The 19289-nt window shown below is 39.8% G+C and overlaps 1 protein-coding gene across 2 annotated transcripts; it reads right to left on the minus strand.

The window, feature by feature from the left end:
* Positions 1-1937: 1937 nt before the first annotated feature.
* LYRM7 (LYR motif containing 7) lies at positions 1938-18195 on the minus strand. Of its 2 annotated transcripts, none has more exons than XM_040541661.1 (5): positions 17874-17973; positions 15273-15345; positions 13764-13834; positions 11291-11372; positions 1938-2616 (listed from the first exon to the last, which is right to left on the minus strand). In XM_040541661.1, the coding sequence occupies exons 1-5, from the start codon at positions 17889-17891 to the stop codon at positions 2540-2542; spliced, it is 321 nt and encodes a 106-aa protein (XP_040397595.1). In that variant the 5' UTR covers positions 17892-17973; the 3' UTR covers positions 1938-2539. The 2 variants fall into 2 exon arrangements, with proteins under 2 accessions (XP_040397595.1, XP_040397596.1); XM_040541662.1 differs by lacking the exon at positions 1938-2616 and adding an exon at positions 9667-9816 and having other exon boundaries at positions 17874-18195.
* Positions 18196-19289: the final 1094 nt, after the last annotated feature.

Consider the following 19289-nt stretch of genomic DNA (forward strand, 5'->3'; position numbering starts at 1 on the left):
TGAAGTGCTTTGAATTTTCTTAAATGCAATCAATGAGGTGACAATTCTTCTATCAAACTCTGACTAAGCATGTGGCTACCTTGAGCAGACCTGAAACCAGCCTTTACACCAGCTAATCCACAAACAACTAATAAGCCTGTCACTCTTTTACTTTAGTAGTCTTTTGTCTATCAGTTAAATTTTCCTCATCTCAGCACTTGAAAATTCAGTTCATCTCTCCTGCCCATGAATGCAGGAACAAGGAATGCTAATATGCAGAACCATAAACATACTGCACAGGAGTGTAAGGAAAATCACTCCTATGACCATTGATTTCTGTCACCTTTTTTGATCATATCCTTTATTTTCAGCAGTTGTGTATATTATTCTGGTAACACATTCTGTATTTTTGCTATGAGTTTTCAGGATGTAGGCAAAATGAAACATACAACTGCCTGTTGGATTCCAGATCTGCTATTTCCATTTCTATTCATGTGTCAATTCATATGAAAGATTAAAACCTAATAAACACATGACAGCACAACAATACCAAAGTAATAGTCACATGCAAATCCTTTCTCCACTTGCAGTTTCTTCAAACATCATGAGAAACACTGCCATCTACTGTTAGCATCACTGAGTTTTGCATCACTGAGTTTTTCAGTACGTATTTTGCAAGGTAATGGGCAATACTATTTTACGTCATTATCAAAAGAGTAAAGACCTCCCAAGCCACACAGTTTTATGAAATCAATCTGAAGGGTAACATCATTAGTACACTATTCCCCTACCCTAAAGCAATGGCTCTACCGGAGATGAATTCTCTTCCAATTTCAGTATGCCACAGGATCTATACCTTAATGGTTGGATATTTTGTCATTCTTGCCAAAACACAGCTAAATTATTTCTGCTTAAAAACTAGTCACTTCGCATATGGTAATGTTCTGTTTTGTTTCCTCATTGCAGATGCAACTACCTTCTATTCTTTCTCCCTTGCCTATTCCTCTCTTAAGTTCCTTAAGGAAAAAAGGCAAGTTCCAGAGGGATGGGAAACCATAAGTATAATGCAGTTTGTCCTTTCGGAAGTGACACAAGAGGCTACAACAGCACATCCACTACAGACCAAGACATCTGTTTTGTACTGCAGCCTCCAGACCACAGCAAACAGAAAGAACTGCAGGCATTTCATTCTACCTCCGATCATTTGTGTGCTAACATCTAGCTATGATGCAGAAAACATCAGTGCAGTTGAAAGAGGGTTACTGACATGTATTCACTGCTGGCTACGCTGCACATGGCAGCTGGAGGCAATAGTTTTAAAAAAATAAGTACTTGCCCTGTTGCCACACTATGTGAGGGAAAGATTAGATTCAAGCACTATTTTTTTTTGGTTTACACAGTCCATGTCAGAAAACACAGGGATATGAGATACTGACATCTTTGATACTTATTAAGTAGGTTAATTTGGATCTGAAATAGCGTAGTACGTTAGTACTTGGCTACCTCATTCTTGTGTGTTACTACACTTACATCCTAACACAATACCTGCTACTGATTTAACAGAAGATTCTGTGTATGGCTGGCTCCAATTAAAATGGAAGTGAACGAAATTCTGTGATTAGTTCAGTGAGAAACAAATGAGTTTTCTTTAAAAAAACAAAATGAATTGATAAGGGCTTAGTAAAACTCACCATAAATTCAGCCTAGGCAAGTCAGATCACTTGCAACTAAGTAAGAAGACACTTTCCTTTGGAAAATGCCTCATTACGTTACTATAATACTGTAATCACAAGATAAACAAAAACAAAATTACTCACAGACCCTGATATCTACAGCAATATCCTGAGGTGAGGTTATGGTTAAATTCTCTTGTTCCACTGTCAACCACAAACTCAAACCCTGCCAACCCTGCTTGTTCAAAGGTGCGAGCCAGAAGAAAAACACTACACATGCTTTCCCATCTGCAACACCAGAATAATTTATTCAACCTTAAGAAGTCTCAAACATTACAGTATTTTAGTGTACAGTTAAAAACAACTTCAGAAATCATGCTTTTGGGTCAAAGCATAAACTTAACGTTAAGCTCCATAAGATGTTTTTTCACTAGTTCAAAGCAGTATATGATTGATGATAAGCTTATAAATATTATCAGGATTAAGAACTGCATTTCACTTGCATTTAGTTTCCAAAAACTCTGGATTGCTAGGAAACAATCTCCGTCTGATAATTACCATAATTAAAAACTTCCTGGCTGAAGTAACACAATTTAGCAGTACATACATATATATATACACACATATATATATAGTTACGCACTTTTTTTTTTTTAAGGGAACTGTGTCTCGAACTTCTGTGGAAATATTAGTATCTTCCACAAAAGATGTCCACGATGATATCATAACAAACAGTAAAACTTAAAAACAGTTTGGTTTTAGTCCATGTTCTTGGCAATAATAATAAAAATTAAAATTTGAAGAACAGTTAAGACAGGTATCTACTGCTGTTTTTCACAGGTCTCATTACCAGATATTATCCTACTGGGGAGAAGGGCATACTCTCCTCAGGATTCATGCTTTTTTGTTGGTTTATCAAGGTAAGGAGTATTGTCTTGCAGCAGATCCTTCCTGGGTATGAGCACTGAAAAAAAACAAAAACAAAAAACTATTACAAATATCATCTTATGGCAAATACTACTTAAAATCATAAAGTTGTTTTAACATTTACAAACAAAAAATCAGGTTACTAAAATAAGAATTAAACTTCTGGTATACATACAAGCAGCATCATGGTAACTATCTAAGACAAAATTATACTGGTTTTACCCTCTGCTAGACAGAATATTTCCTTCACCTTTTTCCTTTTAGCAACACTGAAAATATTTTAATAGCATTAATAATTCATAAAAAATGTCAAACTGTTGCAATAGCTTTTAATAAGAAAGAAAATGGCAATTTTAACGCTCCTGAGTCAGATTATGTTTACTTCAACAATTCCCAAAGTTAACATTAAATTTGGCATAGCCCTCCACTTCAACCTCTTGAAATCTAATCTGTAACAATCATCTTGTCACAGCTGCCTTAAAGGCCAACAGAAAAAGAAAGCATCAAATGACAATTATGCCCACTATATCCTCACAGAACTGCATCAGGTCAGGGTTTGTCTAATTACACATCACTTTAACCTGTTTCTGGTTAGTTCTTGCCTTTTAGCTCTTAGAAATCAGCCTGTCCTTTCTTCCTGAGGGGAAGGAGCTGTGTTGTGTTGGATTTGCTCAAGCAGTACAAACTAAATCACAAACAGCTCAAATCATAATGCTGTACTTTGACTAAGTCAGATATCAGCTAAGCATATAGCAAACCTGTACAAATGTACATGTGCACATGCGTGCAATGACAAACATTCTGTCCCAAGTACACTGATACCCTGTGTACTGTAAGAAAGAAAACTGATTTCCTTAAGGTTATGTTCCTTTTGCCTTTGGGACTGACAGCAATCCATTAAATAAGTTTCTAAGACCTTTAAATAAACTTGCAATTCTGTTTCTCTTACAGTGAAAAGACTGATAATTAATCTTATGACAAGTCATATTGATATACACACCTGGAACAGATAACAGAAATTAAAAAAGAATTTGATATAAGTACTGGAAAAACACTAAGTACAAACAGATAACGACTGAAAGAACTTTTAAACCTTCCTTTAAAAAGAAGTTTTGAACGTATGCTATGCACTCAGCATATCAAAAGAATCAGAACATGTAGCATGTGTGATGTGTTATTAAAATGTAAACTCTACTTGTACCATTAGAAATTAAAATGAACAGAATAGAACGGAACATGCTGGGTAACGTAACTCATACTGGATCATTTGGGGAAAAAAATGAAAAATTGTCTAATGTGACTAACAAGCTCTTAAATGAAAATGTCTTATCTCTAGTAAGGGAAGTTCAACCTAATTTACTAGTAAATACAAACTTGACTATACACAGCAGTCCCGATTTCTTTTTGGAAAGTGTAACATTGCCCTGTGCACTGTTTCTAAAGTTATGACAGCACATAATAATATCATTTGATTAGGGAAAACGCTCCCCTTACCAATCAATATTTGTTCTCACTGCCTATGACCAGAGATGCAGGATTGCAGAGAAAGAAAAACAGCATATGTAACTAAATCGTATATTGTCAGCTAAAATACAAAAAGTTAGAGTCAAAAGATTATGAACTCAGTTGAGGAAACAAACTGCAGCAATAGGCTTCTGAAACATATTTTGCCTAATTTCTCGTTCCCCTCTCTTCTTTCATGTGACAGAACTAATCACTTCAAACTCTTTTTTTTTTTTTAATGAAGCAAGAAAATTAATTAGTAGTTAATTATTACTAAGTTTATACAGCCCAAATGTAGGTATTTCACATTTTCACTCCATATAGGCCAATACACTTTCTATTACAGCAACCTACACATTTTCTAAAATAAACATGTAGCACTAAAATAAAACACTATGAAAAGTTAACTTTTCAAAGGGATTCACTTATTTTTACTTGCCAGCTAATAGCAACTCAAGCAGCCACCTTAAGACGCACTACAAATGATTTTAAATGTTTTTATCTTAACTGTAGTAACTTAAAGAATAGCTCATTCAGAAGCAAGACAAGTTCACAATATTTCTTCCATTCTAAAGTAGAAAACCATAAACACGTTTTCATATCTATTTGAAGACAACTGAAAGCTTCTTAAAGGCTACTTATCCTTGAATCTGCAAATGAAAATAACTTTCTTTTCCTCTAAATCAGCACCAAGCCTCTCATGTAACACACGATGATACCACAAAAACAACATAGGAGATAACTGAAATTCTATTGGCACTGTGAAAGTTACCACAGAGAATAAAAATTAAGGAGTTTGACCTTACTCTACTACAACTTTTTAAATCAAAGCTGTATTGAAAATGAATACCTGTTCAATTTACTACTTAAGCGGACTCATATACCTACAGAGGGACTTCCTACAACAAACTTTCCTCTGTAAACTGGCTCACAGGTACCAAAAAGCAAAGGGGAGTAAAAAGAAGGTGATTATTTTCATCATGTACATGCTTGCTTTAAGTAAAGTTAAAAGAAGCACAGTTAACGAGTCAAAAGACACCACTTCCTTAATGATGCAAGTGCTCCAGGCACGGCTTTTACAGACAAAACTCTGCTTGCAATGTCAGAAAGGAAAAATAAAACTAAGAAGCCCTCTAGACAGCTATCCATAGACTGAACTGAAAGTTAAAGTCCCACTTCCAACTTTTTCCTTTTTTTAATCTTAGACATTTTTTCTTTACAAAGAGGCAAGGATAGGAACAGCGGTATGACATACTCAAAAAATGGAGCAGCAATAGAAACCACACCCATTGATAAGTACGTACCACACTAACCATGCTACTCAGCATAAACTGTTACCAAACTGTGGTGACAACTCCCTTAAAATTCTGGATATGGTTTCAGAAAATTTCTAATGGCACACTCTCTACTACCAGTGACATTAATACTATAATAAGAGCTATACTAGAATTGCCTCTATCACAGTCCTATCTGATTAATCAAAGCTGGATTCTTAGGAAAGACAAATACACTAGAAACCTGCTCAAGCAATGGTACTTAGGAACTAATGTTTTGTTACTGATCAATTTAGTACGGTATAAATGTCTGTATATTCTCTCTGGAAGGAGATTTGCTTTTACTCTTTCTACTACAATATCAAGCCATACATTTAGTTTCATCTTCTGCTTTTTTGTATTTTGACTTATAACCTGCTTCTGGCCACAAAGAAAAAAACATTGCCATGACCTTTATGAATTATTGTGTAAAATTAAAAATGATTTTTTGGGGTATTAGGTGTAAATGTAAATTCCAGCTTTACTGAATACTCTCTGTATAATTAAGCAGGAATATCTACCCACTCTTGACATTTTTAATAGTGTTCATTCTTATTCTGGGAACTTTTAACATAATGCTCTACACTTTTCTAAGCATTCCTGATCTTTTACATGATGACTCACTACCTGTCAAGATTAAATATTTCTCTCTTCAATATATATTCCAAACACACACAAAACACATGGCTCTCAAACTGTGACGGCTGTTTTGAAATTATTATTTTATTCTTATTACAGAAATATCAAGCATAGCAAGAAGCAGAGCCTAGACCTATCCAAAACAAATACAGAGAAAAAATTAACAGGCAAGAAACTGCATAATGACATCCTTTGTGTTCATAAGGTCAAATACACCCTGTAGCATTTATTGCTAGATGACAAAGTTTTCCTGGCTAATACTAGACTCTGAAAGACCTCCATCTACCATGCAAACTTTGTCGTCACCTTTTCTCCAAGAATTCTGTAAAATTAGGCAGGGGCAATTCCGTCACTGTATTCTTATGATGATGTTACAGGGGACAGTGCTGAAAGCCCTGCTAAAGTCAAAAAAGACGACAATCAATGCTCTTCCCATGCCCACTAAGTCATCCCTTTCATCACAGAACGGCATGAAGTTTGTCAGGCACGATTTCATAAACTTTTGCTGACTACTCACAGTCACCCTTCTGTTCTTAGTATGTTTGGAAACATCTTCCACGAGAACTGGCTTGCCATCTTCCCAGGAATCAAGGTGAGGCTGACCAGCCTGTAGTCTCTCAGGTTCCCTCTTGCCCTTCTTGAAAAGGGGAGTGACATTTGCTTTCTCCAAGTCCCCAGGCAATTTCCCAAATCACCATGACCTTTCAAAGACAGTTCAGCAGCCTTGCAATGACATCAGCCAGCTCCCTCAGCACCATGGGCGCACTGCGTCAGGTCTCATGGATTTTCGTATACCCCATCTGTATAAGTGTTCCCTAGATTTGTTTGCCTCTACCAAAAGTAAGTTGTTCGTGCTCCAGGTATTTCCACTGATATCTGAGGCCTGGGACCCCTGAAGGCAAATCTTATGAGGAAAGAATAAGGCAAAGAAGGTACTGAATACCTTGGCCTACTCCATGTCCTTTTTTACTAGGTCCCCTGCCCTAATCACTTGTGGACCCACACTTTTCCTCCTCTTCCTACTGCTAAATTTGAAGAAGCTGTTCTTGCTGTCCTTCACATTCCTTGCCAAGATCAACTGCAGGTGGACTCTAACTTTCCTAACCCTATCCTTACACACTCACATTGTATTAGAACATAAATTAGTATTTGAATACGAATCCATTTGGATTCCATTTTCTGTGATGGAAATTCTGCCTTACAGCCCCTGTTGGCATTCTCTAAATAGCTTTTGTCACACTGCCACAGCATGCCTGCATTCCCAGAAACGTCTCAAAGAACGTTCTTAAGAAAATGGAAGCCGTATAATGACAGAAGGTCTTGCATGGATGTATCGCTGGCTAAACTGTGCAAAGTCCATCAGTGCTGGTCAATTTTTAAGTGCCACCTCTTAAAAGCACAGGAGCAGGCAATTCCAAAATGTCGGAAGTTGAGCAGGCAGGGCAAAAAGTCAGCTGGGCTGAGCAGGAATCTTCTTCTAGAGCTTATGCAGAAAAAGAAAGCATATGGCCACTGGAAGTGAGGTCTGACAACATGGGAGGACTACAGAGATGCTGTTTGCCATGGTGGGGAGAAAATTTGTGTGGCCAAAGCTCAGTTAAAGTGAAAGCTGGCAAGCACTGCGGCTGACAACAAAAAGGACTTTTGAAGTATGGTAACAGCAAAAGGAGGACCAGAGATAATGTAGGTCTGTTACTTGATGAGGATGGTCACCTCACAAACATGGATGTAGACAAAGTAGAGACATTTAACTCATGTCTGTCTTCAACACCAATGATGGGCCCTGGGATACTCAGCCCTGATTTGGAGGACCATGACTGTGGGAATGATGAATTCCCAGCCAACTCCAAACTTGTGCAGGATTTGCTGCTCCAGCTGAATGCATGCAAGTCTATGTGGCTCAATGGGATTCATCTCAGGGTATTTGGAAAGCTGGCTGATGTCTCATGAGACCTCTCTCAATTAATTTCAAATGGTCTTGGGAATCTGGAGAGGTCCCAGTCAACTGGAAGCTGGCAAATGTTATCCCATTTTTCAAGAATGACAAGAAAGATGAACCTAATAATTACAGGCCTATCAGTCTCACTTCCGTACCTGGTAAAATTATGGAAAATATAATTTTAGGAGTTACTGAAAAACACCTGAAAGATAATGCAGCCATCATGAGTTCATAAGGGGAACGTCCTGTTTAATTTCTTTCTATAACAAGGTCATCCACGGGAAGCCAATTGATGGATTTTTTTTGTATTTCAGCACAGTTTTTGATACTGTTTCTCACAACATCCTTATGGACAAAATATCCAACATACAGCTAGACAAACACATAATATGATGGGTGATAGGTCAGGATCAAAGGGTTATAGTAAACGGGGTTACATCAGGCTGGCATCCAGTCACTAGTAGGGTTCTGCAGGGCTCCATTTTAGGGCCACTTTTCTTTAATGTTTTCATAAATGACTTGGATGCAGTACTTGAAAGTATACTAAGGAAGTTTGTGGACAACAATAAACAGGGAGGAGCTGTTGACTCTCTTGTGAGAGTAGAGAGGCCTTGCAAAGAGATCTTGACAGACTAGAGGGCTATGCAAACACCAACAATATGAAGTTTAACCAGATCCAAGTGCTGGATTCTGCACCTGGGAAGGAGAAACCCTGGTTATACATACAGACTGGGGGATGAAAGGATGGAGAGCAGCCCCAACGAAAGGGATCTGGGGGTTTTGGTCAACAGTAAGCTGAATATGAGCCAGCAGTGTGCCCTGGCAGCCAGGAGGGCCAACTGTATCCTGGGGTGCATCAGGCACAGCATTGCTAGTTGGTCGAGGGAAGGGATTGTCCCGCTCTGCACTGGTGCGGCCTCACCTCGAGTACTGTTTGCATTTTTGGGTGCCACAGTATAAAAAAGATATAAAACTATTAGAGCGCGTCCAAAGGAGGGCTACAAAGATAGCAAAGGGTCTGGAGGAGAAGACGTATGAGGAGCAGCTGAAGTCACTGGGTTTGTTCAGCCCAGAGCAGAGGGGGCTGAGGGGAGGCCTCATGGCGGCCTGCAGCTCCCTCACGAGGGGAGCGGAGGGGCAGGCGCTGAGCTCTGCTCTCTGGGGACAGCGACAGGACCCGAGGGAACGGCATGGAGCTGGGACAGGGGAGGGTCAGGCTGGGTGTGAGGGAAAGGTTCTGCACCCAGAGGGTGGTCGGGCACTGGGACAGGCTCCCCAGGGAAGTGGTCATGGCACCGAGCCTGCCAGAGTTCCAGAAGTGTTCGGACAACACTCTCAGACACAGGGTCTGATTTTTGGGTGGTCCTGTGAGGATCCAGGTTTTGGTCGTAATGATCCTTATGGGTCCCTTCCAACTCAGAATATTCTATGATTCTAAGTGAAAAGTAATGAAAGGAAGTGAAAAGTAAGTGAACAGTTCTCGCAATGGAGGGGTGTCAAAAGTAGTTTTCTACACATATTTTCACTGATATCCATGCTTTTCAATGTATTTCTAAATGACCTGGAAAAGGAATTGAACAGTAGACTATTTTTCCAATGATACCAACCTGAATAGTTTTTAATGTAGAGACATTCAGTGCACGCAGGCTCAAAAAAATACCAAATGCAAAGAAACTGATGAAGTTTACTTTGACCACTTAAATGATTTTAATGAAAACAATGTAATTTAGTAAAAATAAATAAATGAATGTGGCAGCCAAAAATGAAATATTCCAGGTTTGCCCATAGCCTGATGACTGGTGTTAGCTCTGATGCCCTCCTCACTTGAACACATACAGGAGAACTGGAAAGAATGCAAAGAAGAGCAACAGAATGATCACAAGCGTTCAGTAGTTGTTTCACAGAGAAGCCGTTCCACAGATGAAGAAAACAAACCAAAGGCAACAAGGGGCTTAAAAACCCATGAGAAACTTGGTGAAAATGGATAGTGATTCATAAGCAGGACTTCACTCCAAACATACTACAGTAAGCGCTTCTTCATGCAAACCATAGTAAATTCTCTGACAAAAACACCTAGATGCGAGAAATTTGCATGGGTTGATGGAAGCAAGTACATGATACAGAAATTCACTGAGGATAACTAAAACAGAAACCATCCCTGGCTCTGGAGGTGTTGTCAGCTGGAAACAGCTGGAAGATATGAAATGTACTTGCTTTGTTCCTACTCTTCCACTGCCATCTGCCTAGGATCACTGTAGAATCACTGCCAACACTGTCTAGACATATCTTTGCCCTTGATCATTACGGCTATTCTAAGCCTGAAAATAGACACAAAGATTTACAGACACCACTAACTCATAGAATGGCTTGGGTTGGAAGGAACCTCAAAGGTCATCCAGTTCCAACCCCACTGCCATAGACGGGGACACCACCCACTAGAGAACAGGTTGCTCAGGGCCTCATCCACCCTGGCCTTGAAAACCTCCAGGGATGGGGCATCCACAATCTCGGCAACCTGTGCCAGTGCCTCACCACCCTCTGAGTGAAGAATTTCCTCCTAAACAGAAGAGAAAGGAAATGATGTATACACCTGAAGACTTCTCCTATAATCCACTACACAGCTGTTTGGTGTAAACTGAACCTACTACTTCTCTTCTGTCTGCCTACAAGACTAGAGGACTTCCAAACCAGGAGTCAATATCTCAGAATCTGATAGGCCTTTCCATCAAGGTCATCGTTGTGTGGCATATTCCAAGGAAGAACCTGCAACTTAAGTTGTCAGAACAAGGTTTTGGATAGAACACAACAACCCTGTACAAAAAAAGCTATTCTATAGGCAGCATACACACTGCATTTGTTAATTCTCCTCACGCAGCTTCTACCTATTTGGCAGAGCAAAAACCTAGAGAAATTGTGGTTAATTCCTTCAGACATACACTGATTGATTATCCAGTACATGCAACTTGACTTGCTAACTAATTGCTGCCACTCCTAATGGTTAAGGTACCAATTAAAACTTATTTTTCTCCATGAGGGCATTAAAGGCAGTTTGTGCCTCTCTTCTACCAGCTTCCGTATTTCAAAAAACAACAACAAACAAAACCAAAAAACAACTGTGTAGAAAATTTGTATCTTTGAAACTTCTACTGGTTAAATTATACTGTACCACTACTATACTATATTATACTGTATGGGCAGAGAAACAAACAAGAGGAAGACTTCTGCCCTCTCTATCCCTCTAATAAATGCATGTAAAACTTGAAAACTAAGCGAACTACAACATTTTTAAACATCTTTAAGCAAGCAGCTTTACTCACGTATTTTGTCGGAATCTGTGTGAACTGCCTGAATAACAGAAGTTCTGAGGATCACTTCAACATCTGAAGCTATTTTCAGAAGCTAGTAAAGGAAAAAAAAAAGAGCACTTTAAATAATATGCAATTATTCCTGAAGGTATTTTCTACATTGGAGAGCTATTCAAATACAAAAGTTCTATTATTCAATAAGCTACCTATGATCTATACATAGCCTTCACTTTGGAGGTCATGGAGTACCAGACAAGCTGACATACAAGCTACAGCATGAGAGGAAGGAAACAAGCTCAGTAGCATACAGCAGTATAAAATCTATACACCCAATTAAACCTGCAAAGGAATAAAATATAATGCAATTACCACAAAAATTAACTCTTTTCCAATGATCACAGATATCAGTGAATGCCTCAATAACATAATTCAAGCACCCTTTAACGAAAGCGCAAGCTGGCTCTTTTAACATTCCTGCTCTTGAAATAAGGACACAAAAATAGGGGCAAAATATAACAAGAACACTGAGGGTTAATGAAAAAAAACATAGAGGACCATGATTAGCAGAGGCATTAATATTTGGCAAAAAGCCCAGAATTCCTTCCCTCATCAAAAGGATAAACAGAGTAATCCTTGCCAATTTTGCTGAGCAATTACCAGAACTGTAGTACTTGTTTGCACGATACCTTCATCAGAAATAAATGAATTAGCACAAGTGAGTCGCTCTGGGAGACATGCCTACACTAGGAAGTAGTGCGTACCAACAGGAGAGGATTTTTGCAAAGTACAAATAGGAGCTGAGGACTTGGCATCCACACAAAATTTCTATGCACCCTCTCCCTTTTAAAGGGTTTGGACTAGGTATCTTCTGGTTCCCCCTGTGCGATGTGCATTAGCAGCCAGACTGCACGCTCTTGAAGCACACCTTCCATTTCAGCTTCATCTTAAAGGAATTGTCGTGCGCTCTGAGACTGCTTCACAAAAGAAGCCAAATCACAGTATGTGGAGACAACCAACGTAACTTTAAAAGCGCACTCCTGTTCTGAACTAAAATGCTGCTGTAGATGCAGCTGCATCTCACATTCTAATATTGCTGACAGTTACTCCTACCTCCTTATGTCACTACATACTTTAATATATGATGTCATATTAGAAGATATTGCGGCTTTCAACTCTGGCAAAGCAATGAACAGTGGATGCTCAGCATTTACTTTTGTTAGTTGAACAATAATTCCCCTGGTGTTTATGCAAATAATTTTCCAGATTCTTAAAAGTCCTGTAGGTCATTTGATTCAGTTCTTCTGCATTCAAGTCACTTCAGTATATATATATAACACCCAGCTTCTATGGTGTTCTAGGATACTGCAGTTTTGATGAAAGTCAAGAATTTCTTCCACTGACTTTTTTAAATCAATGTATCATAAACCCATATTTAAAAAGTTACATATGTGTTTTGTTGGTTGCCACTCCTAACAAATATAATTTTAAAAACTACAGCAAGTATTTTTTTTGTACACCTATCACACACAGAACATACAATTTAACAAAGCAGATACCAGATAAACAAAGAAGTATTACTTCTAGGGCCTGACAAAAAGCAGAAACGCTACAAAGTTTGAAAGGGTTAGACTTATTTCTGCAAGGGACAGATGGAAGCGCTTTACAACGCATTATTGTCAGTGTTAGAGCTACACACTAGCACCCAATGAAACTGGAAATGTGGCCCCTTACAAGGCTGAACGATAATGTCTATATTATTCCTCCAAATAGATAGTAATAACCAGAAATAGCTAATAGAGAAGTTTCATTTCACACCTCAGTGAATTTTAGAAGAATTACTCAGTAAAATGTGTTAAAATAACTGAACAAAGGTAATGCAATGTTCTATTCCTTTCAATGCACCATGAGGAAAGAAGCAAAAAAAACCCGAACAACAAAAAGCCAAAAAGGCCCAATAGTATAAATAATCTCTCTGAGCTACAATAGTCATGACCATTTGCCTGTTTTCTACCTCCTACAAAAGAAGCCACCTCATTTGCGATCAGGAATCAAAGTACCTTCTTGTCTCTGCCAGTAACTGTGCAGATTATTTAAAATCTTCTCCCTCTTTCTGTGCTTCTCTGCACAACAAACTAAACAGGTAAACTTAAGTAAACGAACCTCAGGTGTGTTATAAGGAAAACAAATATTTTCATGAAAAATAGCAACATAAAACACTAACACTAACATTGTGCTAAGTTTCAAAATAAGCATATTGAAATACCAGAAGAAGCCTTCTCCCTATATATTGTTGTACGTGCAAAATTCTATGATATACTATCTATAAAAAAAGATCCATGGAAAAGCCTTTTCTGACTCACCTGGCTTTCATAATGATTCAGTAAGCATTTGTGTTGGTTTAGAGATCTTTTAAGTAAAAGGCTCCCCTTTTATAAGTATTTTTATTCAAATTGGAAAAAAAAAAAACATGCAAACAAATAAATACCTCGTTTATTTTCTCTTCAGATGTCTCATTTTGGTTATTTTTAAATTCTTCATTTATCTTTTGTCTTGCAGCTAAATAAAGCAAGCAAAGTAAATAAAGTGTGAACAAAATCAAAATCGTGGATTTGTCACTGTCAAAGCTCACAATCCCACAACCATTATATTTGCCTCGGGGTTGTTAACCTGGCTTATGTCTACATTCCTTTGGCTACGTACTCCTTTCCCCTAAAAGAAAGACATCATTTCCTTCCTGGTGCACTCAGTTCAAAGTCTTAATACAAGATTTCCATGGACTTCAGGTGATGTCAGATTTTGAGTTGACTGGTCCAGCAGTAAAATACAGTGCTTTCATTGCTCATCTAGCATTATAAGCCTTAAAAAGAACTGACATACAGAGGCCATTACTGAAGTGTCAGTTACTGCAGAAGCAGTATTTATCCCCTGAAGGGCAGCCATACATGAAGAGGATAAACTCCAGCACTTAGAGTAAACATGCTCTGGTTGGACTGAAGAGAAGGAACGAGGGGAAAAAAAGCTAAAAAAATCCCAGAAGACCACCACAGTTCAATAAAAAGAGATGGTTTCCTTAAGAAGCTTGACTCTTAACAGTCAGTTTTTTATTTCAACTTAAAGGATGTCTGTTTATGGACACAAACAGGTTTCCCCAATAATTGTCTATAAAATGTGGAAAGGAATCATTCAATGAAAGATAATTAAGAGTTTTCTCTTTGTATGTTCTTTTGCCTACTCCTTAAGCTTCTTCTCTCTTACAAAATATGTACATACACATTTCGCAAAAGAATGAAAACATCTGAATATAAATTCTCCCCTCTCCAGCTATTTTTCATAAAATGGCATTGATATACCCTCCCTCACAACAGCAGCATTGTTTATGATAACAAGTCAATAGAAATAAACATTCATGGCTTCATATTGCCTGTCTTCTCTGTATGCCATCACAACAAACAAGAAATGGAAAAAAAAAATATCAAAATTTCCAAAAATGGGAAAAGTTGCAAAGAATACAGAGAAAGAACAAAATACAGTTGCTATTTCTCTTGAAAAGACTGTTTGGGTGAGACAGGAAAATTACTACTGAAATTACAGTTGCTTAAAATAGGCATAGGCCAATACTGAGAACAAAAGAAGTACTCCCATCTCCTTCCCTTGCATTTTTGGCTCTTGCATCACATACTCACTGGTCTTGAGAGAAGAGTTAGCACAGCTAAATACAAACAGGAGCTGCAGAATTGGCTCGAGTCAATACTAAGCATCATCACCTCCTCTGGAAAAGGGAGTATTATTAGCTCCCTTTATCACTTTTACACCCTTAGTAAAAAGAGCACAGGTGCAGCAGCATCCCTGTAACATTAACAAAGAAGCCCTATCAAGTCTCCACAGACACGGCAACGACACATACTGTAAGCATCCATCTTACTCAGGCATGTAACACACAGAGAAGTTCCACAAAAAGGTAGGTAAGCATCCATCACACAAAAATCTATCTTACCTTCAAGGGCTCTGGTATCATTTTTAAAAACTTCTTGCCGGGTTCTGTGTAGCAATTTAAAAAGCTTCAAAACCTGTCAATACAACATCAATAGGATTAGCTTGTTTGCCAGCAAGATTCTTAGTTAAAATGAGCAATTAACAGTGCTGTGGCTTTCACATTGCTGCCTTTTAGTATGACATCTGGTATGAAATCAGTACCTGAAACACTTTACTTCAATTCCTGATCAAATAGCTCGCAGCCAAAGCAGATGTAAGGAAATAAAATTCCTAGATGGTTCTAGATGTTACAAATCAATCTGAGATGCTAGAGAGTACTAGCAATACACTTCTAAGTAATCGTTTGGCATGGTGGGGATATAATCCTGAAAACACTCTCATGCAAGCATATTTATTGTGCCAATATCAAATACAAACAACAGAACCAGAATACCTGTGCAAAGATTTTCATGGTTACATTACTGGATATTCTCCAATTAAAAAAAAAAAAAAAAAAAAGAGTTAAAGTATTCTCACACTTAAAAGCCATTGTAAAGAAAGTGAACTTCCAAAGGATCTCGAAATTGTATATTAACTAATTAGAAAAAACATTTTTAATTTCTCCCTGTAATACACAGTTATAACCTTCTACAGGTAATGGGGCAAAACCAACAAAAAATAAAGTATTTCTCTAAATGTAACTGCCAGATCAGCAAATAAAAAAAATTATTAAAAACAAACACTCGAAAAATTAGGAATTACACTGCAGAGATGACAGATCTTGCTATGGATGTAAAGCAAAAATATTGATAATCATTGCTCACAGGCATATAATTTGGGCTGTTTATTCACACAGATTGTTGTGAATTACAGAAACCCTCTGAAACTCCTGACCTCATGTCAGTCTGTGACAAGTATCAAAAAAAGTCCGTTAAGGCGACACCTTTTAAAGTTATTTCTACCACTTCCTCTTACGTTGAGGCACCACTAGAAGGCACAATTCTCAGTACCTCACAATAATCTTGAATTGTTTTCTCACAATTAGTATTCCACAAATTTCTCAGAAGGAAACAGAGGAAATGCAGGTCTGTAACTGAGAAATGCCTCTCTTATCCATCACTGTGCTTTGTATCTGTAAACTGGAAAAGCAAGCAAGCCTGTCCCCTGGAGGCAGAAAGCCAATGATGGGACAGCAGCCAGTAAATACATCCTAGCAGGGCCCTGGAAAAAGTGCTGTCTCTTTTTTTGGTCTCTCAGTGACAGAGAAAGAAGCAGCAAGCGTCTTTGAATGCTTTCACTTCCACCAGATGTCAAGACATTTTTAGATTTTTAATTTAAGTTCTCATCCCTCTGCTCAACTGTTCACTCGGCTACATTTTAAGATAATTCATCCAGAGACACAGGAACAGAAAAAGACAGAGCAGAAGAGAGAAAAGCTATGAAACAGTAAGAACCTTCAAACAGTTTAGTACTGCTTCCATAACATAACACTAACATAAATTTATTGCTATTAAGGGACAACTTACAAAAACCAGAAAGTTCAAATTTTGTTACACCTCAGTGGAGTAGAGCACTTTATAATTCATGATTAAGTACCCTGTTGTTGAGGATATACTACATATGAAATCAGAGCACGTGGACTCTGCTAACTCCATGCCCTTAAAAATTCACAACCAACAAAAAACATTCCCTATATGGCTGAAACTGTGGAAAATACACCAATACAACTGAGAATCAGCAAGTAAATTTCTTGATCTGTTGATGCATTTTAGAGATTTGACTATACTATTTGGACAGAATATTTTACTGTTTCAGTTCCATAATCTTTCACGATCTTTGCAAATAACACAATTACCATTACAAACAGCTTTGAGTCAAACGTGCACGTGTGGTGAAGCCAGAGGAAGCATTTTGTGATTATTTTGAACTGTTGGATCAACATTTTTCAGTATTTTTTTTTCCTGTGGTGGGGGTGTGTGTTGTGTGTGCGCTATTTACCTGTTACCCTGTTTACCTGCACGCCCCACCTGGAAAGTTCTTCACCACACCATGCCACAGAAGGGTTACCTCAGACAACCTGGGGGCAGGGGTTACTGATGGACTCACCCCTCCGTGCCCCACAGCCATCTGGTGAAACACAGTACCACCCTAACACCTGATGCTAAGTATTACTAGCCCTGACACCAGGCTATAAAGCACTAGAAAGGGGCTCAAATTCCCTCGGAAGTCCTCTGTACTGTAAAGGTGAAAGGCTTGGACGCCCATTCTGTCCCCGCTTTTCACCTTTGCGCCGTAATTTATTATTTTAATGTAATTTTACCCACTAAACGACTCCTGCCCCGCAGCTTGCCTCCTTCTTCCACAACCTCCCCGCGGGCAGGAGGGAGGCCACCGCTCCCTCGTTCCGCGTCCTCACCCCTCAATTAACGCCAGCAAAAAAACAACAAAAAAAAAAAACACAAAAAAACACAAAACACTATTAAGCATAAAATTTGCTCCCGGTCGCTATTTCCACCCCCGGGGTGTAAATTACGAACCCGGGGGGTGGGGGCAGCGCAGGGCCCCGCTCACCCGACCCCACAACCGTCCCCAGCCCCCCGCCGCGCATGCGCGCCGCGCTCACCCGGCCGCGGCTCGCCATGGCGACCGCCCTGCTCCGCCGGGCGCAGGGGGCGGAGGCGGAAGGGGCGCGGGGCCTGGGGCGGGACCGGGCGGCGACGGGAGGCTGGGGGGGAGGCGCCCGCCCCCTGCGTCCCCGGCTCCTGAGGGGAAATGGGGGGGGGGGACATTCCCTAATACGATGGGCACTGTCTTAGCGACTGTATCCTCCAGTTCCCTCAGGACCCTTGGGTGCATTTCATCAAGCCCCATTAACTCGTATACCTTTAGGTTCCTCAGCTGGTCTCAAACCTGATCTTCTCCTACAGAAGCTGTTGCAGGGCAGTGCTTACACAGAGCCGAGGACTTTTCAGCTTCTGGTGCTGTCCTGCCTGTGAGGAGGCTGGGGGTGCACAAGGGGCTGGGAGGGGACACAGCCTGGCCAGAGGGGTGTCCTGCACCGTATGATGTTCTGCTCAGCAGTAAAGCTGGGGGAAAGGAGGAGGCATAGGATGTTGGGACTTAGGTGTTTGTCTATAGATACCTCAAAGGAGGCTGTAGCGAGGTGGGGGTTGGTCTATTCTCCCACATGCCTGGTGGCAGGACGAGGGGGAATGGGCTCAAGTTGCGCCAGGGGAGGTTTAGGTTGGATATTAGGAAGAACTTCTTTACCGAAAGGGTTGTTAGGCATTGGGATGGGCTGCCCAGGGGTTGAGTCGCCATCCCTGGAGGTCTTTAAAAGACGTTTAGACGTAGAGCTTAGTGATATGGTTTAGTGGAGGACTTGTTAGTGTTAGGTTCTGACTGTTAGTTAGGTTGGACTAGGTGATCTTGGAGGTCTCTTCCAACTTAGGTGATTCTGTCTTCCCAAAAAAACATTACCCACGATGAGCCCTGTTTTCCTGGATGTTGCTGACACCTGCCAATGGCACCTGCAGTGCTGCATTTAAAACTCTATTTTGTTTGTTTAAAAATGCTGACTGGGACTAAAGAAGAGCTCCAAAGTTAAAACAATTACCCTATTCTTATGCCTACCACAATTAGTAGAAAGGAATCCAACCTAACATTGGAGAAAATAGGCATGTTTTTTAGGTGGCTTGAACAAGGAGTTATGCTCTTCCACACCAGATTTGCCGTCGATGGCAGATGTCTGGGCCCCACATGCACTAATGCCTTCATGGCCTGGGGTCCCCTTCAGCCCCAGGGCTGTCAGTCACCGCCCCAGCGATGCCACAGCAGGGCCCAGCTCTGGCTCCCACAGCCCTGTCCAGCCTGGTTCTGGTCAGACTGCTCCAGGTTCAGGTTCTGGCACTGCCATGGTTCCCAGATGTGCCCTACCCCACTTAGCCAACTCCTAGCTTGATGGATGCGTCTCAAATACCCTGAGAGTCCTTCAGCCAGTGATGTGTATTGGGTTTATGTGGCAAGTGCTTGGTAGTGA

This window comes from Cygnus olor, chromosome Z (genome assembly GCF_009769625.2).
Source record: "Cygnus olor isolate bCygOlo1 chromosome Z, bCygOlo1.pri.v2, whole genome shotgun sequence".
NCBI lineage: Eukaryota > Metazoa > Chordata > Aves > Anseriformes > Anatidae > Cygnus > Cygnus olor.

Bases quoted from the DNA above. Each gene is read 5' to 3' on its own strand.
- LYRM7 (XM_040541661.1), bottom strand. The intron at 13,835-15,272 runs GTAAGATAGATT...TGCTTTATTTAG, and splicing joins TGATACCAGAGCCCTTGAAG to CTGCAAGACAAAAGATAAAT. The intron at 11,373-13,763 runs GTATTTATTTGT...TTCCTTTACTAG, and splicing joins CTGAAGAGAAAATAAACGAG to CTTCTGAAAATAGCTTCAGA.